The 27,973-nt window shown below is 34.9% G+C and overlaps 4 protein-coding genes across 6 annotated transcripts; 2 read left to right on the top strand and 2 right to left on the bottom strand.

Moving 5' to 3' along the window:
• Window positions 1–2,497: 2,497 nt before the first annotated feature.
• On the bottom strand, window positions 2,498–10,636 carry LOC7475078 (probable plastidic glucose transporter 3). Its single transcript, XM_002298192.4, has 15 exons — window positions 10,372–10,636; window positions 9,804–9,918; window positions 9,020–9,131; window positions 8,856–8,923; window positions 8,637–8,769; window positions 8,439–8,538; window positions 8,203–8,315; window positions 7,972–8,065; window positions 6,583–6,736; window positions 6,358–6,501; window positions 6,196–6,269; window positions 5,269–5,357; window positions 4,791–4,905; window positions 3,906–4,090; window positions 2,498–2,886 (listed from the first exon to the last, which is right to left on the bottom strand). Exons 2-14 carry the CDS (start codon window positions 9,892–9,894, stop codon window positions 3,908–3,910), a joined length of 1,470 nt encoding a protein of 489 aa, XP_002298228.1. The 5' UTR covers window positions 9,895–9,918; window positions 10,372–10,636; the 3' UTR covers window positions 2,498–2,886; window positions 3,906–3,907.
• A 663-nt stretch (window positions 10,637–11,299) lies between these two features.
• LOC7470565 (E3 ubiquitin ligase BIG BROTHER-related) lies at window positions 11,300–12,364 on the top strand. Its single transcript, XM_024582430.2, has one exon. It carries the CDS (start codon window positions 11,457–11,459, stop codon window positions 12,138–12,140), a length of 684 nt encoding a protein of 227 aa, XP_024438198.2. The 5' UTR covers window positions 11,300–11,456; the 3' UTR covers window positions 12,141–12,364.
• Window positions 12,365–12,534: 170 nt separating this feature from the next.
• On the bottom strand, window positions 12,535–27,588 carry LOC7470564 (golgin candidate 5). Of its 3 annotated transcripts, none has more exons than XM_024582404.2 (20): window positions 27,457–27,588; window positions 27,100–27,313; window positions 25,715–26,703; window positions 24,852–24,923; window positions 24,114–24,188; window positions 22,756–22,870; window positions 22,380–22,441; window positions 22,213–22,260; window positions 16,441–16,725; window positions 16,284–16,343; window positions 16,099–16,182; window positions 15,722–15,787; window positions 15,538–15,636; window positions 15,239–15,457; window positions 14,619–14,733; window positions 14,319–14,539; window positions 14,036–14,095; window positions 13,801–13,914; window positions 13,015–13,089; window positions 12,535–12,866 (listed from the first exon to the last, which is right to left on the bottom strand). In XM_024582404.2, the coding sequence occupies exons 2-20, from the start codon at window positions 27,251–27,253 to the stop codon at window positions 12,831–12,833; spliced, it is 2,949 nt and encodes a 982-aa protein (XP_024438172.1). In that variant the 5' UTR covers window positions 27,254–27,313; window positions 27,457–27,588; the 3' UTR covers window positions 12,535–12,830. The 3 variants fall into 3 exon arrangements, 2 of the variants coding, with proteins under 2 accessions (XP_024438172.1, XP_024438175.1); XM_024582407.2 differs by having other exon boundaries at window positions 27,100–27,255; window positions 27,457–27,576; XR_002977058.2 differs by lacking the exon at window positions 12,535–12,866 and having other exon boundaries at window positions 13,012–13,089; window positions 13,992–14,095.
• LOC112323614 (uncharacterized) lies at window positions 17,230–18,980 on the top strand. Its single transcript, XM_024582417.2, has 2 exons — window positions 17,230–18,474; window positions 18,760–18,980. The coding sequence occupies exons 1-2, from the start codon at window positions 17,712–17,714 to the stop codon at window positions 18,795–18,797; spliced, it is 801 nt and encodes a 266-aa protein (XP_024438185.2). The 5' UTR covers window positions 17,230–17,711; the 3' UTR covers window positions 18,798–18,980.
• Window positions 27,589–27,973: the final 385 nt, after the last annotated feature.

Below are 27,973 nucleotides of genomic sequence, written 5' to 3'. Positions count from 1 at the left end.
TCTGGTATAAAAGAAAAAAATAAAGATGATGGGAAAGTTAGGGATGATTATGAGGATGAAACAAATAATGATTATATTCCCAGTTATAAAAAAGGATTTGAATTTTATAATAAATCTAAAGATAAGTGGATTAATAACTTAAAAGGTGATGTTCAGTTTGTTAAAACTTTGGATGGTGCATTCGACTCAGAGAATGAATGTAATATAATCAGTGATGATTATGATGCTAATATTATATGGTAATTAAAATTGTTGTCATCACTTGTATTAACTTATGGTTTTTTTAATTTTTTTAGTTTTGTTTATTGTCATTTTCTCGACATTCAATTGTTCTAATTTAATTTCTTGTTTTTTATAGGATTATAAAAACTAAAATATCAAAAGCAAATAGAGTTCTACTTTTTAATTAGGAATATGAGTGTTTGGTTATAAGAGAATTAGACAAGCTTGATTTTGATGAAGATGTAGACCGGTAGAAATTAATGTATTTATAGTGTTTGATAAAGTATCTGAGAAAGATGTTGTAAAGCTGATATGAATCTCTTGATCATGTTGTTAAGCAACCCCCAACAAAATAGATAACTACTCGAAAAGCCAAAAATCATGTTTGATAGAACCTTAATCCAATGATGGACTGTACCTAAGAACCAAAGGTATTGGAAAAAAACTTGGACCCAAATATAACCTTGTATCTAAGAACCCTAATTATGCGAATGACACCACGAAGTCAGTTAGTCTTTGATAAGTCAATGTATGATCTTTGTCCCTGCAAAAAAAGGTTATTTTGCCACAAATAAACAAAAGGAAAACTATTTATTTTCCAACTTACTTCTGAAATTTACAGCTAAAAAACCATCATATAGTCTCCTCTAACTAACTCTAATGGACCCCTTTTGAGTTACAAACTAATGAGCCTAAACTAATAATCAACTAACATAAGTCCAATAATAAAATAAACTCTTAAACAATTTATAATAAGTCAGAGTATACCCAAATTAAAAAATAATTAAATAAAATATGATAATAAAAACAAAGTTTTCATGCAAAAATTCTTCCAGATAGCCCGAATCTTCAATTTTTGCATATTTTTGGCAAATTTTCAGTCCTGACTTCAAATACGTTGCTCTTTGTTGTCTATATAAATTATTAGGCCTACCTTATATGGTTGGAAATCTTGAGATGTATATTTTTCATCCCAACTTGAATAGAAGCAAAATTCCACATGTAGATCCAAATATGTCCCAAACAGTACACAAATGTCTAGTTTGACAGATTTGATAAGATTTGTATAGTAATCTCAACCCTATAAAATAATATGTTTCCAAACTCTATTTGACCTGAAACCTTACCCAAATATAGTTCCATATGTCTAGTATCTCCTTGTAAAATTTCAACTCATTCCCATGTATGGTTTGATAGGTATAATTGATCTCGTAAAACTAGTCAGCAGATATTTTTAAGGTTAAATTTAGACTTGACTTGGTTCGTATCAAAAGCTGTAATATTTCACTTATAATTGCACTTATAACATTAAATCAATTATGATAACATATTTATAATATTTTTTAACTTTTTCATTGATTGAGTTTGCGTGTCAAACTCAACATGTGAAGTGTTATAAACTATATAAATAGTAGGATATAAAGTGTAAATTTTGAACCGGGTTAGTATGGCACAAAGCTTTTAGAAGGTAGAGAACTTTAGTAAACCGGGTTTTGAACTTAAGCAACACAAGCATGCTCACTCGGCTTGTTGTCACGGCATGGGTATTGGCCTTGAGCTCCAATCCCTAAGCCTCAAACCTTATGTTTTAGATCTTGTGTACTTGGGCTTCAACTTGAGTTCACTGTAATATAATTTTTTAACATACGAACAAATAGTCGAAACAATAATTAATTTTTCTCTTTCTAGACAATTTTATTTTCTAAGTAAAATAACATCTAGTTTTTACGGCTAAAACTATCAGGAGAATCAATTCTAGCAATTATAATATTAATTTTGCAACAGTTTTGATTTCAAAAAACATTATAAAAAATAGTTGAAATGGAACCTAAACACCAAAGAGTAGCTCATCAACCTTCTTTCCTTTAATTTTCCAGGGCTCTTATACTTTGTTCTTCCTTTACTCTAGAGCTTAATTTTGTTATTATAGAGATATTTTATATTATATTTTGTAGAGTCTTAATTTTTGTTATTATAGAGATATTTTATATTATATTTTGTTTAGTAGTGCAAAACTAATCGAGGTAATATTATTAAGATTTTGAGAGACTGATTGTAATCATTTTGAGATGAGCATTAAAATTTTAAATATAAATGATTGATAATTTACACAATTAGATCTTCAAGTACTTCAACAAATGTTCTTAAGAATCTAGTTTGCATTTTGTTTATGCAAGCGTACTTTTTGTTTGATCTCATGTATATAATTAATATTTACAGGCTTTTGTTTTGTAATTAAACTAAACATGCAGATTAGATTCTATCACTCAAAACATAATATAAACTGAGCAGTATCAGAATTCTCTTAATTTTCTAAAATAATGTTCTTGAATTTCTGCATTTATCTCGCATGGAATAGAGTCAGCTGCTGACAAGCTAATATATGTAAAGCATATTATTTGTGGGTAGAATCCCAAGTTCTGCAACCTATTGTGCCTCGCTTCAATTACCTGTAGTGGACAGTTTGGAATGTACACCGATGTGCTCGTGAATTATCCTGCTACAAAAATAATAATGCTCCGGCGGTATACATGGGCCTTCTAGAGCGAGCACATTATCTATGTATTTTCCAATTTCTCCACTTCTACCGCTGTCTCCAAACCAGAACAAGGCAAAATTGACGCAGAGGCATAGAAACATCCAACTAAATATCCCTTCGACTTCCTGCAAATCAACATGATTCCCAAGATCAGATTTATCCATATAATAATAATAACAACAATAATAAGAGATCCTCGATTTCAGATAGATTACAGAAGCCAGCCAGAATAAATCCACGTCCTGATCAAAAACCATTTTAGCCATGGCCGGAAATGTTCTAAGAGGTGAGCCATGCTTGAGACACAAAATAGGAAGAATGGTTTAGTTTTTATATCCAAGTTGATCTATTTGTTGGAACAAATAGAATAATCATCCAAAGTCTGCTCATCATGCCTTGAAGCCTACTCCAGGGCATCATTACAGAAATAAGAGCAGCTATGGGTGAAAAAATCATTTTAATCTTCATGCTGAACTATAGGGGGGATAGAAACAATTACATGACAGATTAAACTGAGAGCTGCCCTTAACTTAAAAGGAAAAGAAACATGTGCAATGTGAAGTAAAATAGAGCTATAAAGGGAAGAGTAAATTGTATCCAAACAAAGCCATGATTTATAACACCAAAATGCAAAATATGTGGGTTTCTCAGCCAAAAATACCCTGAACAAAGCCAGCTACTTGTAGGAAATCAAAATAGAATAGAATAAAAAATGAAATAAGTTGCAGTTGAAGTATATAACAAACTGGGTAAAGCGATCCTTTGGCTTCTAATGAAAATTTAAAACTTAGCAATAGCAAGAAGCAAATAGCTATTGTGGATAAACATGGGGGTAAAAGGATAAACATGGTGTCATTTTGATGGTTGAAGATGCAGGACCAAGCTCTCAAATGAACGCAGTTGCCAAGTTAACATTTGTATAAATAATCAAGGCATTTGGAAAGTTGAAAACCATTATGTCAAGAAAAAGCCTTACGAGGAAAGTAGGTCCCATTTTTTAACTTCCATAATAGTTTCTAGCAAACTATCATGGACTAGGTTATTCCAAGCAATACAATTGATTAGCCCTTAAATTATTTTTTTTATTAAAGAAAAAATCTGTAAACAGAAGACTATTCTGGGAAACAGTATGAAAACGATCGACCTTTACTCTGGAGGCATAAGTGCAATCTCAATCTCTTGGAGTGATTTTCCTTTTGTCTCCAACACATTTTTCTTCACAAAAAACACAGCAACCAGACAAAAGCTTCCAAAGACTGTATACAAGACCAAGGGCCCGATTTGCTCCAGTAAACGCAAGAACAAGAGGCCAACAAAGAAATTTATAACCTGTTACAAAGACCTAACTTAATCAGCAACACGATGACAACAAATAATGAGTTTGGATAACTGATACAAGGGGAGACAAGAAAATGACCTAACTTATATACTTGGCACAGATCCAAGTCTTTGAAGCTGGAACTAAAATTTACCCAGACAAAAGAACTAAATTCACAAATCAACAAGAAGAAAACCTAAACTATCTCAAATGTGTTGTGACAAAAAAATTCAGTAATTTGCTTTGATTGAATTGTGTTTGCAGATAATATTGTTCTTTGAATATGACAAAATACAGCAGAACTCTCTCTATGTGGAATCAAACTTCAAATTCTTATATCATTATGCTGGTTAGTCTACTGGAAATGCCAAGATTTTCTCCTCCAAGTTTTAATGTCTAGTCATCATCCAAAATGAGATCAATCTATCAAATTGGAGTGATAAATTGCATAGGTGTAGACTTGGCTGTCTCAATGGCCAAAAAATGAAAAATGTCTTCGGTCAGAAAAATGAAGGACAGCCATGAGAGAATTATCCATTGCCAAGATTTTCTCCTCCAAATTTTACTGTCTAGTCATCATCAAAAAGATCAATCTATCAATTGAAGTGAATAAAAAAAAAATAGTTGCATAGGTGTAGACTTGGCTGTCTCAATTGCCTGAAAGAAAAGGTCTTTGGTAAAAAAAAGCAAGGACAGCCATGAAAGAATTACCCAATGCACGGCCATGCAAATTGCCAGCGCCTTTGCCCTAATCCGGCTTGGAAATATTTCTGATAGTAGGAGACTAGGAACTGGACCAGCGCCGAGAGAAAACATCAATACAAACCTGCACTAGCAGTTTTGTGTTTTAAATAACAGAAATCATGAGGCTTCAAAATAATAAGTTTTCACCTGACAATCTTTATGGAAAAAACTAGTTTCTAAACAACTTATCATTCATATCTCACATGTTAGGAGATTTCCTTTAAGTGTATGCATCTTCTGTTATTCCAATTTTGGTTCCAATATCAACTGATGCTTAATTATAGTATATTTCGTCAAAAAAGTTTCATGAATTCATGCTAAAAGAGAATTGGAGAGTCTGAAAGTAATGACCAAGTCATCATAAGCTTGGTTAATATTTTGGTTTATTCATAATGAAAAGTGATCTTTTTCTCACAAGTTCTGGAGTATAAGGATGACTACTTACAGCAGCATGCCTCCAACTGATAGATACAATGCTGCAAAGCTTGACACAAATGAAGTAGCTGCAGTTGCTTGAAGACCCATTGAGACTGCCTGCACAACAGAATGCATGAAGTATCGATCAAGCATATTGTCACATTCTATTCTGATAATGCAAATCTGTAGCATTAAACTCATAAATTGCATATTGGTACCACAGGAATCCGGTTGCAAAAACAAAAACAGAACTCACAAAGTGCTGGACCCTACCTACAAAGCTCCTATTCTAGCATTAACTTTACGCCACCTTCTGGTCTACGTTTTACAATTCTTGAGTTTTTATTGTCAGCACAAATGGCATCATTTAGTCTACAGTTATTCACTCAATATTGCCATGTAATAAATCAATTCTCCATAAATTTCCAAAAAAGAGGCAAAGTTATAAGGACTACTGCCTGTTATATTTTATTAATTAACTCGTTATCTTCACCTATACGGTTATGATGTTACATTCCACCTTGTTGGTGACTTTCTCTATCAATTAAGAAAACTCTTACTGTTCAAAGACCCAATCACTATCTGTCTATTCCATTGCAAACATACACATGGACCCTGATAAGATTCTATAATGCAATCAGATTAGAACCTGGTGCTTGGAAGTTACAAGTTACACACAGCCTGGTATAAGATCCAGGTCTTGAGAGCAACTACTTCCTGGAAAATGGCAGAAGGGCATGAGACTATCTCCAAATTCTGCTTCCCCACCCCACTTAAATGGGAGAAATGACTGGAAAATGGCTTGCTTGGAAGATCAAAATATGGTTTTAACACTGTTGATACTTGTTTCATGTTTGAACCTAGAATATACCGCTACCAATCTTCACATTATAGACATAATCTTCAAGAAAATAAAATAAATAGCAATTTTCCCACCACATTTTTTTTTTCTTACCATGCCAAAGAAGCTTCCAGTAAGTAGCACCTTTCTTCCCAGTTTATCCATCATAACCATCGCAATTATTGACCCTGAAGATATTAAAAATAGAATCATAATTTCGAAGAGATAGCCAACAATAATCCACAAGTCAATGTCTGGGAGAAAAGCCCTCTCTACCCAGTAAATTGCTAACTCCAACACATATGTTTGCAGAGTCTGAAGGTACACCAGCACTTTTAAAGACGGCTGATGAAAAATAGAATACAGCATTTATTCCAGATAGCTGTTGCAAGGCAAAAAGGGCAGACCCAATGAAAACCACTGCAAATGGAGAATTCAAATGTAATTATTTGAAAGAAAACTAATGTGAAAATATAACTGCAAGTTAAAAGAGAAATGCACCTTTAAAATAGCGACCATAGAGAAACTCTGATAACTTCACTTTATCAACTTCATCTCCCCGGTCTGACTTTGACAATTCGATAATTGCAGATTTGACATGTGATCCTCCTAAAAGTTTCTCAAATTGGGCTTCAGCTTCAGTACTTCTTCCCCTCTGAAGTAAATTTAGGAAAATCTATTATCATTACTTACTAAATTACGTTCTATACAATGGCTAAATGAACCAAGATCACACTGAGTACTCATGATAAAGCTAAACATAACAACCTCTATCTAGCTCTGAACTTTGGTTCATTTACTAAACTTTTTGTTCTACAGAACAACTTTCGAACAATATTGATAACACTTGAATAATTATTTGAAGAAAGAAGCTTGAATGAAATATTTTTTAATATTTTGAGCAATTAACAGAACAAAGTTAGAGTTGCAGAGAAAAACGCCAGTATCAATTGTAATTTACTTCTAGACTTCCCCAGCAAAAGTATTGTTGCGTCAAAATTGTACTCTTTAAAATATTATGATGGCTTGTTCATACAACATGGAAGAAGGATCCAGTTACTTGCATGAAAATAATTAGAGAAGGGGAAAACTGAATTTGATTTCAATACAATTTGAAAATTTGATCCTAAAGCAATAATTTTAAACAACCAATTTTTAAAACTTAAACTTTTTAGAGGGAAAAATTTCTCTTCGAAGTTTTATCATCAAAATTTCTGTTAGGAGTAATGAGTCAAAACTACAAAAAGAGGATGTGACATTGCAAAGGAAAGAAAAGGACAAGAGTCGGCATACTACTTTCCAGCATTTAATATCCAACCATCATAAGAGGAAAGAACCTACATTAAAATTCAAAGGAGCTTCCTAGATTGTGAGATGCAGCCTAGCTCTAAGACCACATGCTAAAGGACCACTTGTTCCAAAATGTTCAACTATTAGAGTATTGTCCATTATTATCTTTGCGCATTTCTTCACATTATATTTGGTAATTAACACTCTATCTTCCCAAATAAAATAAAATCATATGCATCTTTATGAAATTTAAAATTATTAGTAGATTATGAAGATCTAATCACCAATTGTAACCTGTAACCCACATCTATTCATAGATGTCAGATGAATTTCAATGATGATTTTTTCATTAAATAGCTCTTAACAAGCTAACAACAACAAAGCCTTAATCCAAACTTGTAGGGATTGGCAATATGGGTACTTTTATTGAACAAGAAAATGTGGTGTTAGATAACCATGTGTGCGTGTATGGTCACATATAGGCATATTTCTCCCGACTTGGGTGCAAACATCAAGAGGGTGGATCTAAGCTCGACCAATGCAAGCACAAGAAAAAAAATTTGAATTGTTTGATATGCATAAAACTGAAGATCAGATGACCTTTAAAAGCCAGTGAGGACTCTCAGCACAAAACTCCATAAAAAGAGCAAGCATTGCAGCAGGGATGGCAGACACCCAAAAACAAATGCGCCACCTGAGCAGAGCAACGAGTTAATAAGACAACTAATTTGTGTTAATGCGATCACAAGCAATGTACTTGAATGGCTGAAACATATTGAAAGAATTTTTGCAGTGAACAGTAATCTTCAACCTCCTTTCAAATTTTCTTACCAACCCATAGTTTCCTTGGCTGGAATTCCAATAACGAAAGATCCCAAAAGTCCAAGACATGTCGAAATTTGGGTCAAACTCCCATAAGTACCCCTTACATACGCTGGTGAAACCTATTCATTAGAGTGATATATGTTATTCAATCAATAAATGAATGAAAAGCAAACAAAGGTAGGATCCTGAGAAGTTAGCTGGCAATGTATATATCAAAATTATCATTTCTTATACAGCTGTACCTCTGTCACATAGAGAGCCGCAACAGGTGGGCCAATTCCCATCCCAGTGCCAACAAAAAACCTCCCTAGAAGCATACCCCACAGATCTTTTGTTGTTGCACTGCAATTTTTTATTTGATTAGCCTCATTAGAAAGAGTTTTAGACATAATAAGAATTTGGAAAATGAGCCTGAAACAAATACAAGTCCCTATGCATACCTCATTGAAGCCCCAATTATCATTGGTAAAGCACAAAGCTGGAACGCCCTGCGGCGCCCAACACCATCCGCTATCCAGCCACTGAATATAGATCCAACAAATGCACCCCCTAGGCATGTACTTACCACCAGACCTTCAAATGAAAAGAATCCATTAGATTTTTATTTTTTTCCACTAAGGGAAGATGAAACAAAATGAACAGTTTGTTGCATGAAGTACCTTCAGCCATGGTATTCCCACTAAAGCCAAGGTCAAAAGAGATGGTTTCTAGTGTTTCATTAACTACTCTGAATTAATAATACAAAAATATTAGTAAATAATGTATCCAAAATCATTAAAACTTGAGCAGAAGAGCAAAAGAGAATAGAGTTAGAGGAGCACACCCAAGATGATAGCCGAATAAGAATGAAGAAAGAGTTGCTACCAGTACATGAACCAAAGAATGCCTCCAGTGAGGGTTTCCAGCATCTTTGGCTGTTCCAATCGCTAAATGTCCTGCAGCCAATAGCAGATATCAGCCGCTTCATTTATCATCCACAACTTTGGAAACTATATATATAGCAAAAATGAATAATAATTAACAAAGTGCATCGACATTAGTCGTAAAAATTCATAAACTTTATTGCGTAACAAGCATCCTTGCAATCACATATGTTGTGCTTGTAGCTTCTAACAAATAACTAGCTAAAGGAAACGGTGTTTGTGCTCCTAGATCATCAACTAGCTCAATAAAGGTAAATTTATCATGAAAAAAGGGGAGAAACTAAAAGCATGGGTAATCAAATCACTTAAAACAATGTGATTTAAATACGAAAATCAATGCCTTGGCTCTCTCTCTCTCTCTCCCCAACACACACACACACACACTATATATATATATATATATATATACATATATATTTATTGAGTAATGAAGTTGATGAATTAGCATAGCAAAAGTATACAAAAGAACAGGAGAAATAGAGCAGCTTGTGCATTTTTTTATTCTAAATAAGAATATTCACATAGCATCTGCGGTCCCCAGTATGATATATTCTTTCTTATTAGATCACACACACAGCAATATATATATATATATATATATATATATATATATATATATATATATATATATATATATAGAAAGAAAGAAAGAAAGAAAGAAAGAAATGATTAAAATTAAAATACCAGAACTTTCTTCTCTATCATAGGCATTAATAAAATCCCTGGACGAAGCCCGTTTCTTGGTCACCACTGTCTCCACATAACGCCCTCTCATTGCAAGATTTTCTTTGTCTAACACCTGCAAATCCAGATCAGCCCTTTTTATTTTATTTTAATACAGTATCGTATCAATCATCCTCTCTAACTCTATATATTAATCAAGATTCTATTCTTTAAACAAAATAATTATCACAAGTTAAAATAAATCCAAAGAAATAATAATAATAGGATATCGTTTTAGATCTCATTCCTTGTAAATACAAGTCTAAGAAACCAACGCCCATAGAACAAACTCGCCATCTCTTTTTGGTAATCGGAGAAGAAAAGTAGTAGTAGTAGTAATAACAATAATAATAATGATAATGATAATGATTATAATAATAAGAAGAAGAAGAAGAAAGAAAGAAAGCGCAGCAACTTCTGACGAAGAGAAACAGAGTTTGAGAGAGGATGTTTGTGATAAAAAAGAAATGTTGGCTGGCTAAATATTTATATTTAGACGTGGAGACGGAGTGGATTTCGAGAAGAGTACCCTTCCGGTGGCTGTGATCAACAATTAAATGCGCCTTCTGTTCACGGGGAGAGAGAAGGTGAGCGTCCGATTTAGGAGAAACAACCGTTTCTTAGAAAATGAGAGTTTTGACCGAGTGTGAGTAGGCTATAGCTAATGTGCGCGGGTGATGGGGATGGATGCATAGTATAGCGGTGACATTGAGACTATAGCTCCCTCTCCCTCACTCACTGGTTTTTTCTTAAAAGAGAGCAAGCAAATCGAGAGAGACGACACCTGGCCGTTGGTTGTTGGTGGGGAGCAGGATCTGGTGTGGCCGTATTCACGAGATGATAACTGTCCTTGTTCACGTGTTGTTTACACGATAGCATTTGCTAAAAATAATAATAACCATTCAAAAAAAATATCGAGTTTACGAGTGTAATTACTATTTTTTTAAAAGTATTTTTTATTTAAAAATATATTAAAATAATATTTTTTTAATTTTTAAAAAATTATTTTTCACATCAACTCATCTAAATAATTTAAATATATTAAAAAAAATATTAATTTAAAACAAAATAAAAAAAAAATTTAAATTTTTTCAAAAATATTTTTCAGATTAGAAACAAACGAAAGCTAAACCTCATTGCAAATCCACTCAAATATCAATACTGTTGAATATGCTAAACAAGAAATTTTTTAATTCATTTTACAAATTATAAAAAGAATAAGAGTGAGTATTTTTTGAAAAAAAATAGTTTAAAATTATTTTTTTATATTTTTATATTAAAAGTAGAATTAGAATTTTTTAAAATATATTTTTTTTTAATATATTTACAAATAAAATTACTTTAAACAATATCTACGTAAATTCAAACATATTCATAAACCAAAAATAAAAATGCTACATCATTCAAGTAAATCACTTCCCATAAATGCGGTAACGACTACATCGTAACATGACATCGAAAGTTTTCTTGTTGCTTAAGGATTCCGAACAAACATAGGTTTAACGATTGTGTATATATATGTTTGGTAGCTTCCCTTCCCTATCGCATGACTGATCGCTAGAGAAAATTTACTCTCTGCAGTCGTTTCTGATCCAAGCTAATAAGCTAGGGCTAATGTCAGACTTTGGTGACTTATGCTTTTCTACTATTCCACTGGATTTAGTTAAACCAGGAGATGATTCTGTGCTGTGTAACAAGTTCTGCATTGTGGTTGAAGCAAGTTTCATGCCTCCTGTACCTTTTGATGAAGACGATCTTCAAGATGATGAATCACAGCATCTCTACGATGCGGACTGCGATTGGGTGAAGAGAGATTTCCTGGTTGATCGTGACCAGTTATTGCATGACCTAGAAACTTCAAGATTAACCATCCGCAATATCCTTACTGTTATGGATATCCCCGTTAGGGCTTTCATGATAGATCAGGTATTGACTTGTGCTCGTCAGATGGCAAGAAGTGTCCTGCTCTTGGATCGTAAGGTTTTGTATATGAAGGTGAGAGTTGATGTCCCGCCAAGTTTTGATGAGTCTTCGGGCGGCGGCAGCGACGACGAAGATGATGATGATGATGTCTTAAGCTTTGTGCCTGCCACCGCATCGTCTATAGAGAAATTGGAGATTGTGAAGGTTGAATTAGAAGGGTCTGCTAACCAGCCATGCGCAGTTTGTTTCGACCAACTTTTGGTTGGCTGTGAAGCAACTCGATTGCCTTGCTCACATGTCTATCATTGCGGGTGCATACGCAGATGGTTGGAGAAGAGCAAATTCTGTCCGCTCTGTAGGTTTGAAGTTTCTTAACTAATTGATTAGGTTTTTCTTTTTCTTTTTTTGAGAATGATTAGGGTTTATACACGACGAATGACCGATTCGGAATTTCTTAAGAAACAGTATATGCTCAGATTGTAGCAAGCTGCTGTTTCTCAGTTCTGTTGGGGGCATGGCTAATTAGGAATGCTGAGTGTATCTTAAATACTGTTTCTCAGTATTTCTCAGTTCTGAATTCAATGTTCAATAAATGTAAATGGAAGAAGCAAGAAACTCACGCTTGCACAGATCATAAAGATTTGCCCGCAAAAGAACCTTCAGAGCTCAAGCGTTTTCTAACAGTTATAGCCTCCGAGGTTTTCTGTGACTGATCTCATTATTAACCTTATTAGCTTCGTTAAGTTAGAGTGAAAGGTGAAGACTGTAATGAAGAATTTTAATCATCACTAAATAAATCCAAAAATTTATATCATCTTCAAGCTGGAGAAACAAATTTGTCACCTTCGGGTTTCTGCTATACAACAAATTCATCTCAATTACAATATAGTTCCAGATTTCATGAAAAAGGATCTCCTCTGAATATATCGCCGCTTGCCCCCAATCACAAGTATCGAGGGAGAAAGAAAAAAAAAAGGTTCGAACGAACGATAAATCACATCCCCTACAACTATACCACGAGTTTCTATGTAAATGGTAAGTAACACATTTTGTAGTGTCAACTTATCAGGCATTGCCAGAGGATGTACTTGATATTTGGATCTGTCAACAGATTGCAAGCATAAGCACGGAAACAACTAGTGAGAGCGAATTCAGGTTAAAAAAAAAATGAAACATAGAGTAAAAAATCACCACATTTTTTTAGAATGGTACGAAAATGTTTGGGGAAAAGAAGATTGAAATAAAATACCTTGTTGACAAGCAAATTTACTTGCTCTCTGTACATTTCTTTCAAGTCTACAATATCAGCACGAAGTTCCTCCAACTAGAAATATGAAGACACTCAAGATGTCAGGATATAATAAATAACACACAAATTCCACTCGACTATGTTTTCCATTTAACCATATAAGAAAAGGGGAAAGGGCATCAAGAAATCCCACTTCCATAATCACAATATGGAAACCACGGTAGATAGACAGACGTATGCTACTCAAGTATATTTGTTATCAATATATTCTCTCAGTATTTGCATGGCAAGTGGCCAAACATATTCAAAATCTGGCACAGAATCCTCCAGCACGATTTCATGAAAAAACAAAAAAATCAGTCTGAGTGTTATTCTTCCCATTTGTATTGGACAAACTTCATGCTGAAGGCTCTGCTTCACTTTATTTTTCCTAGAACTCTAATCGATTTAGTGCATGCATATTTGATAAAGGGCGGTTTAAAAGAAAGGAAGTGGAACAAGAAACAAAAATCTACAGCACTCCGGTGGACAAATGATTTCTACAAATGTCCACTTTTTATTTAAACAATGAGCACACCATGGAGTGGAGTAAAAATGATCAATCATATTTTGGGGCAAACTTAATTCCACAGACAAAATGCATTTCTTTTATAAGCCAATCAAAAATAAAATTCCTTCAAGGATTCTGGGAACTTGCTTGAACAATTTAAGAGGTTTAGCACATTTCAATTATGCAATAAGATCTCAAGAACATCTACAGAAAATCAGAATTTATTCCTTACATACCTCCTCATCACGTTCACCCATTAACTCCAGGGCAGCAGAGTGCCTTCGCCTCAGTCCATCTAGTTCTGCCTGTACACCAGGCAAAAGAGCAGACTCGGCCCGTAATTTCTCACACTGCAGCGGATCAAAACATTCATTGAACTCAATGAATGACATGGGAAAATATAGAACAATAATATATAGGTAATTACCTATTCTGTGAATGTGACTCACTAAAGAACATGTAGAAACTCACTTGTGATGTCATTTTGACCAACTCTTCTGCAAGAGAATCACGGACAGATTCCATGGATGCCTGGACCGCACAAAAAATGCAAATAATTGATCAGAGCTGCACATGGATGAAATAGAATGAATTTTAAGCATAAACCCAGATGATTGTCCAAATGCAACATATCCACACAGGATACACACTGCGAAAACTCAGCACCAGAATGCACAATACAGCATACAGCATGAAGATATGTGATAACAAGCAATACTTTAAGCATGAAGTTCAAGAAAAAAGCAATACATACCAAACGAGACATATATGATGCAAGTTCACCCTCTTTCTGACGAAGGGCAGATTCAAAAGCATTAGGTGTCATGCTCTTCATGTAGTAAGGATTCATGGTTGCCTCTCCAAAATTTCTCTGTTCAGAAAGACTGTCAGATGTGTCCAGAGATGCTTGCAGATAATAGCTCTCTTCCATGCTGCCCAGGCTGCTAGCAGTGGAGAGCTTTCGGGTTAAATTTCCTGCAAAATTTGCAAAATGTAAAAAATATATGAAAGCAATAAGAAGTTAACTGGTGTAAATTTCCAAAGTAAAGCAGACCATTCTCAAAAGCAGAGTTGCTCCTTGCAATAGGAGTTTGATCAGATGCAGAAGTAGAATGGACGTGAGCTGTCCTTTCCAACTCCAACCGAGCAGCTTTCTCTCTTTCAATTTCCTGAAACAAATCATGAGCTTAAATCACGAATCTTCCAGACAGCATTACACCTTAAGTGCATATGATAAAGTAGGAAGATAGCTTTTGTTCTAGTCTTTCAGAGAAATCTCCAAAACAATAACGAAATTATCCTCTACATAACCATCCAGTTTCATATGAATTCCGAACATGGACTAAATTAATAAACTTCAAATCAGCTTCTATTATGTCTAGATCATCTTCCTAAAAGATTGAAAAAAATCAGGTTCTTGCAGGGAAAATTCAATAACTGAGCGGGTTCGTCAGCTCCGCAGACAAAACATCAATAAGTGCCCTTTCCATGGATTCATTTATTTAGACAACTCAAGTTGAGCATTCACTTCTAGTATTGTCAAGACTGAATTGTGTTTATAATGTGGTTGGCAATAGAAGAAAAACTGAAAAAGAAGGGGAAATCCAGAATAAAAACACATGCAACCTAATTAACCATGATAGTCATGAGTAGAAGGAAACCAAAGGGTGATACCTGTTGTAGAAGTTCTCTGTGTGTTAATGCATCTTGTAACTCTTCCTTGTTTTCCTGCCTCAGTTCCTTAATTTGTGCTTCAAGTTGACTGGCACGACCTTCTTGAGTGTCAGCTTCCTCCTTGGCTGCAAGGTATTCCTGCCTATTTTCAGCTGCTCTCTGTCTCTCCTTTTCGAGGGACCTACTTAACTGTGTTTGTTCGGTCCTGAGACAAGAAATCTGAGCATAACCAATTTCAGCTACAATTCATCAAATAGTTCCATCACTAACAAAAATTTGTTCATAGAAAGATGATGAACCTGCGCTTCAAGAACATTAATTCGAGATAATGTTTGAGACAAGCGTTTATTCACAGATTGCTCTCTTTCCTCAGCAACAGCAGCTTTGGCCTCTGCTTCCTGAAAGTGTAGCAGCTAATAATAAATAGAGATGTCTTTACAAGTTTCACGTGTTATATCATAACAAGAAATAACATTCAGGCACCTGGAGTCGAGAATTTAGAGATCTCTCCACAGCAGCCCAGGCCTCAGCCCTTCTACCTGTTGTTTCCTAATACCAAGTGACAAAGAGTTATAAACAAAATAGCTTGGAACTTGAGGTTCATAAGGACACCCATGGCAACTCTAAGGTAGGGTTCGGTTACCGTTCAGGAACAGAAGAGACAAAGATTGTGGGAATAGAAACATGTTTGGTTAGAAAGACGGAGACATAGAAATAAATATCCAATAGTTTTGGAGTGAATTTATACTTCCAAAACAAGAGATAAAGAGACGTGTCGCTCTTTCCTACCGCCTTTGTCTTTTCTGTCCCGAGACAGTCACCAAATGTTACCTAAAGATGGATGAAAATTATAAATCCACCTGCATGGCTTCAATCTGCCTTAGGAGAGGCCTTGTAGAATCAGGAACTTGAGTAATCAGCTCCTCACATCGACGTTCACTTGCCTAGAGAACACACAAAACTACACATCACAACTTGAAGTAAATAGAGAATAATGCAAAAGCAAAAGTAACTTTACAGCAAGGTAAGACAAAGTTCAACATACTTGATAATATTTTTGAAGATCTTCAATGTCCCTGCATAGCATGTCCTCTCTAAAAACAGCCTACAAAACCAAAAGTCAATTAAGAACTTATGCTAGAGAGTCATTTCAAGCATATCAATAGGCACAAATCAACAATGTTAATACAATTGAGTATAACCTCCTGCTCCTTTCTACTCAAAGTTTGTCTTAATTCTTCAAGTGCCTGAACTAGCATAGTCTCGCGTTCCTCTGCCTCTCTTAGATGACTCTCTAATTCAGTTCTGGCCTCATTATCAGCACGTGCCTCTGCTAATGCTTCAGCCTTCTTGGATGCAGATAAAGCATCCGTATAATACTCTTTCTGGGCTGAAAGCTCTGCTTGGTGTTTTTCTATTGTTTCTTGCAGCAAATTCTCTGTAGTTGTCTTGTCCTTTTTTATACTCTCTACTTTATTCTCTTCCACCTGGAAGTGGAACAAAAAAGTTAATATTGTTGATACAATACAGGTTGATGCCAAAACAATGACCAGAAAAGGTAGATATATGAATTGAATTACATAAGAAACTCACATAAAAAAGGTGTTTTAGCAGCAATTCACATGAAAATCATAACACAAGGAAGCTCACAAAGAACAGGATTTAATTTCCGAGTTTGCAAAGAACATTCCTTCAACTTTCATTTATTTGCAAGCAATATGTATTAGTCGTCCATTCAGATGACATCAGAATCTAAGCACAGCTTCACAAACATTAAAATATTGAATGTAGAATCAAATTTAAAAAGGCCCCGCATATTATCAATGCTCAATCATCTTCTGCAAATTTGTGACAACATATTTGTCAATATCTCCTTTCCTCCTTGCATTTCTTTAATAGCTGTCAGTCTTTCCTTTGTAGCTGTTAGTATATTCTTCTTTAGTTCAGTATATCTTCTTTCTTATTTAATTTCTGTCATAGCTATATATCCCTTGATTCTCTCTAAAGACCTCAATTATTGTCTAGGCCTAGGACTAAAAGGATCTGATTATGATGATTAGATCCTAGAATTAAGGGTTTTGATACTTCTTGATGTATATATATATTGTAACTCTCTTAGTGAGAAATAGACAAAACATTTCAGAATTTCTCTTGTATTATCTTGTCATGGTATCAGAGCCAAAACTCTGAAATCAATTCATCTTGTATCTAGTTCCTTATCTGGTTCTTCTATTCTGTTTTTCTTGGACTTGATCTCTTGGTTCTTGTTTCTAGTTAAATCATGTCTCTGGAACGATCTGAACATTTTCTTGTTCGATTTACTGGAAAGAACTATTCTGCCTGGGCTTTCCAGTTTTAGATTTTTGTCAAGGGAAAGGAATTATGGGGTCATATTGCTGGGACAGTTCCTGCACCTGACAGTGAGCAGGAGAAAGAGAAATATGTGAAATGGGAGGTGAAGGATGCTCAGATTATGTCTTGGATCCTTGGAAGTATGGAACACTCCATGCTTCTCAATCTCAAGCCTTACAAATCCTCTAGAGAGATGTGGGATTACCTGAAGAAAGTTTACAACCAAAGCAATACAGCACGAAGATTCCAATTGGAACTCGAGTTGGGTCAACTTAGTCAAGGCAGTATGTCAATACAAGAGTTTTATTCTTCCTTTGTAAATCTTTGGGCTGAGTACACAGATATTGTGTATGCAAGTGTACCTCCTGAAGGACTTATTGTTATTCAAAGTGTGCATGAGACCAGCAAGCGTGATCAGTTTTTAATGAAGTTAAGGGGGGAATTTGAAGCAATCAGGTCTAACCTGATGAATAGACAACCAGTTCCTTTCTTGGATATTTGTGTAGGAGAACTTCTCAGGGAAGAACAACGGATCATTACACAGGCTGTTTTGGAGCAGAAAGCTCAAACTTCTACTCCAATTCCTGTTGCATACACTGCTCAAGGGAGGTCTAAAGGAGGTAGAAATATGTCAAATGTCCAGTGCTATAGCTGCAAAGGATTTGGGCACATTGCCACTACTTGTACTAAAAAATTCTGCAACTATTGTAAGAAAACAGGGCATATCATCAAAGACTGCTCCATCCGGCCTCCAAAGAAATCTGAAACTGCCTATAATGTCTCGGTTGGTTCCTCAAATACTCCTAGTCCTGGTCAGTCCTCTATTACCCCTGAAATGGTCCAACAAATGATAGTTTCTGCCCTTTCTGCTTTAGGCCTTTCAGGTAACCGAAATTCTATTCCTAAGCCTTGGTATTTTGATTCTGCTGCTTCCAATCACATGACCAACACTGCCTTACCTTTAAATAATGTTCAAAAATATAAAGGCAATCTTCATATTCGTACTGCCGATGGTAATCCCTTGTCTATCACAGCTTGTTGGTGATATTTCAGCCCTTCTGAATACTGTCTTTGTGTCTCCTAAGCTGTCCACTAATCTTATATCTGTTGGCCAATTAGTTGACAACAATTGTGATGTTCATTTTTCCAAATCTGGTTGTTTTGTGCAGGATCAAGTGTCCGGGAAGATGATCGCGAAGGGACCTAAAGTGGGACGCCTATTTCCCTTGCTTCTATCTCCCTCTCCTATGTCAAATTATGTTGCATGTAATGTTGTTCAATGTGATAATCAGGTGTGGCATAGACGTTTAGGACATCCTAATTCTCATGTACTTCGAGTCTTGTTTAAATCTGGTTTATTAGGAAATAAAAATTTGATTTCTTCTAATAATGGTATTGTTGATTGTGCATCTTGCAAACTTGGTAAAAGCAAAACACTTCCTTTTCCATTGCATAAAAGTAAGGAACTGGTTGTCTATTCATCAGGTTAGACCTGATTGCTTCAAATTCCCCCCTTAACTTCATTAAAAACTGATCACGCTTGCTGGTCTCATGCACACTTTGAATAACAATAAGTCCTTCAGGAGGTACACTTGTATACACAATATCTGTGTACTCAGCCCAAAGATTTACAAAGGAAGAATAAAACTCTTGTATTGACATACTGCCTTGACTGAGTTGACCCAACTCGAGTTCCAATTGGAATCTTCGTACTGTATTGCTTTGGTTGTAAACTTTCTTCAGGTAATCCCACATCTCTCTAGAGGATTTGTAAGGCTTGAGATTGAGAAGCATGGAGTGTTCCATACTTCCAAGGATCCAAGACATAATCTGAGCATCCTTCACCTCCCATTTCACATATTTCTCTTTCTCCTGCTCACTGTCAGGTGCAGGAACTGTCCCAGCAATATGACCCCATAATTCCTTTCCCTTGACAAAAATCTAAAACTGGAAAGCCCAGGCAGAATAGTTCTTTCCAGTAAATCGAACAAGAAAATGTTCAGATCGTTCCAGAGACATGATTTAACTAGAAACAAGAACCAAGAGATCAAGTCCAAGAAAAACAGAATAGAAGAACCAGATAAGGAACTAGATACAAGATGAATTGATTTCAGAGTTTTGGCTCTGATACCATGACAAGATAATACAAGAGAAATTCTGAAATGTTTTGTCTATTTCTCACTAAGAGAGTTACAATATATATATACATCAAGAAGTATCAAAACCCTTAATTCTAGGATCTAATCATCATAATCAGATCCTTTTAGTCCTAGGCCTAGACAATAATTGAGGTCTTTAGAGAGAATCAAGGGATATACAGCTATGACAGAAATTAAATAAGAAAAGAAGAATATACTGACAGCTACAAAAGAAAAGAAGAATATACTAACAGCTACAAAGGAAAGACTGACAGCTATTAAAGAAATGCAAGGAGGAAAGGAGATATTGAAATGTACTATGCAACATATGTTGAAGCTTGGTGATCAACCCAATGTCATTCCCAGTGAGGATAATATCATCAACATAGACTAAGAGAAATACCATACCAGTGGTGGTCTTGTAAAAGAAAAGTGATGAATCATATTGACTTTGTGTGAAGGAGAAGGTGAGAAGGAAAAGTGGTCTTGTAAAAGAAAAGTGATGAATCATAAAGACACAAAGCTTCACACCAAAAATGAGAAGGAACACATGACTCAAGGAGAAGGGTTCGAACAACATCAAGAAGATGACGATTCTTTCTTTCAGCCACACCATTTTGTTGTGGGGTGAAAGGACAAGAACATTGTGATATGATCCCATGACTTTGAAGAAAAAATTGAAATTCATTTGACATATATTCACCACCTGAATCAGATTGCAGAATTTTGATTTTGGCAGAAAATTGTGTCTCAACTAAGGCAAGAAGGGCTTTAAACACAGAGAAGACCTCACTTTTAGATCGAAGAAAATATACCCAAGTAAAACGAGTGAAATCATCTATAAATGTAACAAAGTATCTGTAATGTTCATGAGAAATGACAGGTGCAATACCCCATACATCAGTATGCACGATTTCAAAAGTAAGGAATTGGTTGTCTATTCAATCAGGTTAGACCTGATTGCTTCAAATTCCCCCCTTAACTTCATTAAAAACTGATCACGCTTGCTGGTCTCATGCACACTTTGAATAACAATAAGTCCTTCAGGAGGTACACTTGCATACACAATATCTGTGTATTCATATTTTTTGAATATTGTTGTATCAACTTGTATTATCTTGTCAATATCTGCTTAGAAGACTTTCAACAAAAAAAGGCCAAAAAAGTCCAGATACAATAGTCCATCTCATCATATAACGCAGCGTATAGCGAAGATAAAACTAAAGTTCTTGAGCCCTAGGGTAGAGAAATCTAAAGAAAATTCTCTAGTATTTTTTATTGAATATGAATAATAGTCTTGATCTCCATAAAATAAACTAGACATCCCTATTTATATTAGTGTTAAAATCCTTTATAGGAAGGATTCTTAATTAAAACTTTCTTAACTAATAAAATTCATCTAACATTGGGATTTCTAAATAGTAAAATACTAATTAAATTATAAGTCCTAAGCTAAGTAGAAAACAAATAATTAAAATCCAAAATTAACTAGGAAAATAATTAAAACATGAAAACAATAATTCCAAGCTTTATATCAGATGTTTTCGGGTTCTTTTCAGACTTCACCTTGTCAATCTAGTCCATGGACTTTTGGGATAATTGCTCTCTGTCAGTCTCCCCCACTTGAGAAAAACTAGTCCTCAAGTTATCTAGGAGAAATTGAACTCTTCCACCCCAAAGGACAAATACTCCGAATATAATATTGTAGTTAACTTATTCACGAAGTAACATGTCTTTGATATGTGAACTTTAAAATTTAATTTATGGTGCATGTATAGTAAGGAAAAATCAATATCTGATGTTATTTTTTATGTTCATATGAAGTCCACTTGTAATTCTTTCCCATATTTTTTTACTTCAAACTCGAGTTCATCATCTATGTCCTCAATACTTCAACCGTTGTATTTAAAGGAATCCTAAAATAATCTTCAATAATATCCCCAGAAGACTTGTCATAAATTACCAGGTCTTCATGTCCTTGTTTGCAAGATCATCATCATAAAAATCTTCTTCATCATCTCCATCAGGTTTGCATAGACATCCTCGCCATCGAAAGGTTCTTGCTCATACTGACATTCAATAATGATGATTGATTTTTGTCTCTCGGGTTATGGTAGTTTGGCTTGATCTAACAAGGTCCCATGACCTCCATCAAGTTTCCTAATTAATAGAATCCATCTAGCATTAGGATTCTTAAATAGTAAAATACTAACTAAATTATAAATCCTAAGTTGTGCAGGTAAAAAATAATTAAAATCCAAAATTAACTAGAAAAATAATTAAAACAGAAAAACATTAATTCTAGGCTTTATATCAGATGTTTTCGGGTTTCTTTGCAGACTTCTTTTCAGACTTGACCTTGTCAGTATGGTCCATAACCCTTGGAATAATTGTTTTATGTCATCATGAATTCAATGTTAACATAATAGCCAAAATATCATGATAATATTACGTCAGCTACATCACAGTTTAGAATCAAATTACCTGAACTTTGGTCATCAAACCTTTCTTTTCTTCTTCAAGCTCTCTATTCTAGACTTTCACAAAAAGTGAAGATACATGCAAAACATTCATTAGATCAGGAAGGCAAGAGTATTGGGATTAGATATTGAAACTTCAAAGTTCAGATAATCAGTAAGCCTACTAGATACCTGAGCTCTTAATTTTCTAATAGTAGATTCTTGAGTAGCCTGCTTTTTTGAAAGCTCTTCACCTGGAATTCATAGGGAAAATCTTCAAATAAGAAGAGCACATGAAACAAAAACCTCATTGCTCTGCAAACTCCACCAAATTGTTTCCTACCATACAAAAATATTAAAAATAGAGGAAACAACCCTCTACAATTGTTGATAAATCAAGTAGTTATGTCTCAAAACCTTAATCCTGACTAGTCCTACAAACCCTCATAATGCAAAGCTGTTCAACATGCAAAAAATCATAGAGTGAGAAATTATAGTATCTTTTCCTATGAAAGAATCGGCAGAACCATTCATTAAACATGGAATATAAATGTTTGTGTGGCTCTACCTTCAGCCATAACCTGATTAATAATTTCATCCTTTTCCTTCAGAAGAGCAGCAGCATCGCTTTTTTTGTTCTGCTCTCTCCTAAGTGTATCTCTTTCCTTTGTAAGAGCATAAACCTGTAACCAAACATTCCAAGACTATTAATCTCGGCAGTAGGAAATTTAAAGCATTATGATTAATTGCCATCAAAAAAGCAAAAAAAAAAAAAATCAACTTTAAATGCACAGAAAATCTCATCAGGCTGAAACTCAGCATGTAAGTTGCAAATCTTGCACGCTAGCACAACATACTAGCCTACCAAGAGGCATTGGTACTATCCAAAACTTTCAGGCTTTTATTTATCACCTGTATTCTCAATTTAAACCATTTCTGTTTGGTAAATGATGGATATATTATTATGAGTTTGAATCCCGAAAAAAAAAAAAAAAGAGGAGGATAAGCTATCCTCCATAATATGGTACAAAGAATAGGAAACAAAATTAAAAACAAAACTAGACAAGATGCAACTCCAGTCGGCTGAATATGATCCATAGAGACTCCTTTAAGAGATCGTGAAGCAGAATGCTGTTAAGAAGCCAGCAAAACTCACAAAAGTTGCATTGAAAGGAGAGTTCTTAAAATTCTGGAACCAAATATTCCAAATCATAGCAAACACTGTACAAGCATAAAACATTTTGTCCTTCCTCCTACCAAAACCCACTAAATGTATCATCAACAAACCCCCCACCCAATCCAGGGACACCCACTGATTCCAAAACAGCGAAAGCCTCTTCCACTTATCTCAAGAACTAGAGGATGTAAGAAATTACTTTGGAATCTAGTAGCTATAATAGTACAGCATGTGCACATGTGTGTTGCCCATATCAAAATGAAAGGTATTGCAGATAAATGATCAAAACTTCTTTATCTAATAAGTGGAAGAGCCAACAAAAAATAATATCATAAAATTGCACCTTTCTGGGATTATATGGAATATCTAACAGCAAACATTTTTCATCAGGTTCATTAGGAGGCCAATTGGGCTTTATGCAACAGAACATGGGATAGCCTCTCCTTCCCTCAATCCCTCCCCTCCCTGCTGTGAGTGGGATTTGAACCCACGCCACTTGGCACCATCCAAGTGACTTTGCCAGCTAAGCTAGATATATACTGTAGACAGTATTCATGTGCTGATCAATATATGGTTGATAAGTATCAAAGCATGACATCTTAGTTATTACATATACCTCAATTAATAACTGTTCATTCTCCACAACCAATAACTAATCATTCTCTTTTGTTAAGAAATTGCAGAAAGAGTGTGAGTGTGTGTGTGTAAAAGAAAAGGCATGTCATAATTTTCAAATTTTAGGAGCATACCTTTCTTTCAAGAGTTGAAACCCTTTGATGGTATTCCTCTCTCAAAGACTCGATTTCTGCATCATTGGTTTTTCTCTGTTCCATAAAATTCAGCGATAAAAACATCATCAGGCTATAGAGAAAGTAAAGAGAAATCATTATCTTATCAACCAATAGCAATATTTGTAAAAACAAGTGGAACCAGAGATCAAAACAGAATAGAGGAGAGTAGATGAGATGAAGATGTTGTAAGTGAACACATACACACAAAAAAATGGCAAATTATTTTTTTGAAAAAACCCAACTCATGCAAGTTAGCATGCACACGACAATCAATTTTTTGGGTCAAATTATGGACTAAAGAGCAAGTGCCGATGTTATAGTACTTATTATAATATAAAGTTTGCCAAACAAGGGATGTTTTACAGCTAGAAGCATAAAATTCCGATAATGGCTTACACATATAGGTGCTTCAGGTAAATATACAACATCATCGTCAAAAAAAAATACCATCGAAATAGCAATCAAAAAGACAATAAGAATTATTTTAAGATAAAAAAATACAACCCATGTAGAAAATATAAGAACAACCTTTGCAACACAAACTAATTGAACTATCCAGATAAAATGTAATTAGCACAAACCAGATTTTCTTTAAAAAGGTACAAAAAATAACCATTTTACCTTAATGCATACATATGCACAAAGTACCTAAACCAAATTAGCTTGAACGTAGAAATAGTTAAAATTTATACAGACCTTCAATTCCCCAATAACAACTTTCAGGTGCTCATTTTCATTCATCAACTTCGCGATCTCATCAGCCTTTGCCTGGAAGAAGAACATCAGAGTTGGATTTTAGTTTAACATAAAAACTCAAAACAGATTTACAACACATTTTAGTTTAGACAACTAGCACTAAAAATTATCAATTTTGTTCATCAAAAGTTCAGTTGTTCAAAATTTCAATAGTCTTCTTAACAAAAGAAGAGAAGCACAAGCAACCATCATCATTGTAAAGGTACTAATGTAGCCCTTGATGAGCAGAAAGGTGAAGGCGATATGCCTTGAGGGCTGGGTTGATTCACTATGCCAGAACAACCATAATTTGAGAAACATGAGAGGACAAAACTTTAATGAAATGTGAAGCAAGAGCATCAGATTTGACACTCACAAATCACAGTGATATTAGTCCATCACGAACAAGTGTTATGCGGACAGGAGAAAGAAAACATGCTAAAAAATCATTCAAAAATAATAAAAAAATCAAGCAACACAGAGGTTGGTCAAGCTTAGTGTAAAACAATGACAAGACAAAAAAAAAAACTAGTAAAAAACTGGAGAGGATCTTGCTATCCACTATAAATTATAGGGCTATCACGAAGATAAGAATGTTGAATCGACCAGTGAAATATTCTAAGAAAATGAGCAAAGATGTTCCGGTGTATTTTGATTGTGGTATGTATACTGTAAAAAGCTCAGTAAAGACCAAAATTGAATTTTTTGCCCAGCATAAACATATAATGCAGTCCAATTTTGAAAATAAGAGTAGCGATGCATCAATGGGGCTCAGTCTGAAGACTTTTTTTCCAGCATAATATATCTGTGCCATGTAGTAATACCTGAGCTTGCCTTGCAGCACCTTGTAATGCAGTTTCCATCATTTTAATCTCAGTCTTCACCTTCTCTAGTTCAAGCATGGAATCTATAGAGTCTGATATATTCAACCCTGAGCTCAGGCGTTGCTCTTTACTGCCAACTTTGCCATAATTGACTCCCTCGTCTCCTCCTACTGTCTGATCATTGCCATCGTCTACCTTAGAAACTGATCCAGAAACCATTTCTGAAGCCTCACCTGAGGGAGATGCAGTGGACAGGGAGGGTTCACAAGCCATGCCACTCACTTCAGCACTAATTATTGGCTGTGAACAGGATGAATCAACTGCAGCTTCAGCTTGGGTATCACTTGAAGCCTCGGCTCGGTTATCACTTGATGCTTCAGCTAGGACATCATCCGATGCCTCAGCTTGCACATCATCCGATGCCTCAGCTTGCGTATCACTTGATGCCTCAGCTTGAATTGAACTTTGTTCTACAGTCTCCTCAGCTTGTGTCTCTTGTTCATCTATGCTCTCGGCATGAAACACATTATGTGAGTCGTTATGTAAGATGGAAGCAGCCTCGACTTCATCAACCCTGGGTGCTTCTGACTTGATCTCCAATGTATCTGAATTTTCAGCAGGCCCTACCTCTGAAATCTCCTTCCCCTGTAATTCATCAGCTGAATCTGGTATTTTAACATCATGGACATCTAGCTCAGGAGGTTCGACAGCCTTAGGTTCTGATTGCAATTTAGATTCGAGTTCAGCTTTGCCAGAGTCTGAAATGACACCATCTTTTTTCTCAGCAATCTCTAGATGCTCGCCATCTTTTTTTCTCTCAAGCATTTGATTTTCTTCTAAAGCTGTGGTTTGTTCAGTGTCAGAATTTTGTGACTCTTTCTCCTCAACAGTTGATGATTTCTGTGGAGATACAGTTTTCTCTGAAGATTCAACTGTACTATCCTCGCTTTTTTGCCCCATAAAGGACATAACTGGCCATAATCCCGAAGCTGGAAAGCAAAAGGAACGAAGATTCTAAATAAAATTGGTCTCAATACACACAAGTTAGAACATTTAAACAGAAGTACAGAACATGCAACCATGTTGTTCCCTAGTTTGTCATTAAACTTCAGCACAATACAACATATTATCAACTAACTTCCATGCTCTAGTGCACGAAGGTCAACATTCTTGCAAAGTAGTGAGATCAACCACCTATTTCTAATCCACCATTATAACTTAAACACAGTATGCATGAGCTCAAGCATTCCACAAGGTGTAACTTGAACAACTAGGATATTTAAATCTGTCTAATAAACGAATGTAGCCTAATCATTTTACTTGAAAGCTGTAATAAAATAATATAAATAACGAGTAAAAAGTAGTGGTAGTAGTAGGTAAAGTACCTTCAGTGCTGGTACTAGAATCGGGTTTATCTTCGAAACCAAGTGCAGTGTCGAAATTCTTCTCGATATTCTTGACGCTCTCACTGAGCTTATTCACCGCCCCTGCTAGATCAGGGAAGTTCCCTAGCGAGACTTTCCCGCTAAACCAAGCCATCTCTTGTATAACGTACCCCCGAGCACAAAATAAGAACAATAAATCATCAAAATATCGTACCTAGAAAGAAGAACACACACGAAGATCCCATCGGGAAAAACAGAAAATTGAATCTATTTGGTAAGGTTTTGAATCGAATGCGATAGAATCTAACTGATTGAATTATTGAAAATTGAAAGTTTAGCGAATGGAGAGAATTGAACCTGGTTGGGGGAATGCGTTTTTGGGCTTCTTCTTGGAGATTCACGTAATGGCTCTTGGTGGTGGTGGTACAGTAAAGAGTGTTGCTGAGCTGTTGATGGATTTCGGTGCTATTTTATATATATATATTAAAGAACTCTAAAACGCGTGGGATATTCACTGTAGCAGGTTTTTTTTCTTTTTTACATGTTTTTTTTTACTTTTTTTTTTTTACCCAAAATTGATTTCTTTTTCTTTTTTTTGTTTCTTTTTTTTTAAAATATTTTTATTTCAAAATTATCTTTGCTAATTTTTTAAAATATTCAGCTGGTTAAAAATTTAACTATATAGTTTTTTTCTTTAAAACATTGTGGATTGCTATAATATTCTCATACATTGTTTTCTTTTTTTATGATTTTTTTATTTTTTTTCAAAATGATCTTTGTAGATTTTATTTTTTTTATATTAAGTTGGTTGAGAATTTAGTTTTGTAGTTTTTTTATAAAAAAAACAATATGAATTGCTACAGTGTTTCCCCTA

The sequence above is a fragment of the Populus trichocarpa genome, chromosome 1 (assembly GCF_000002775.5).
Source record: "Populus trichocarpa isolate Nisqually-1 chromosome 1, P.trichocarpa_v4.1, whole genome shotgun sequence".
NCBI classification, from domain to species: domain Eukaryota; kingdom Viridiplantae; phylum Streptophyta; class Magnoliopsida; order Malpighiales; family Salicaceae; genus Populus; species Populus trichocarpa.
Note: the sequence above shows the minus strand (reverse complement) of the source record. Positions and strands in the feature narration are given on the sequence as shown.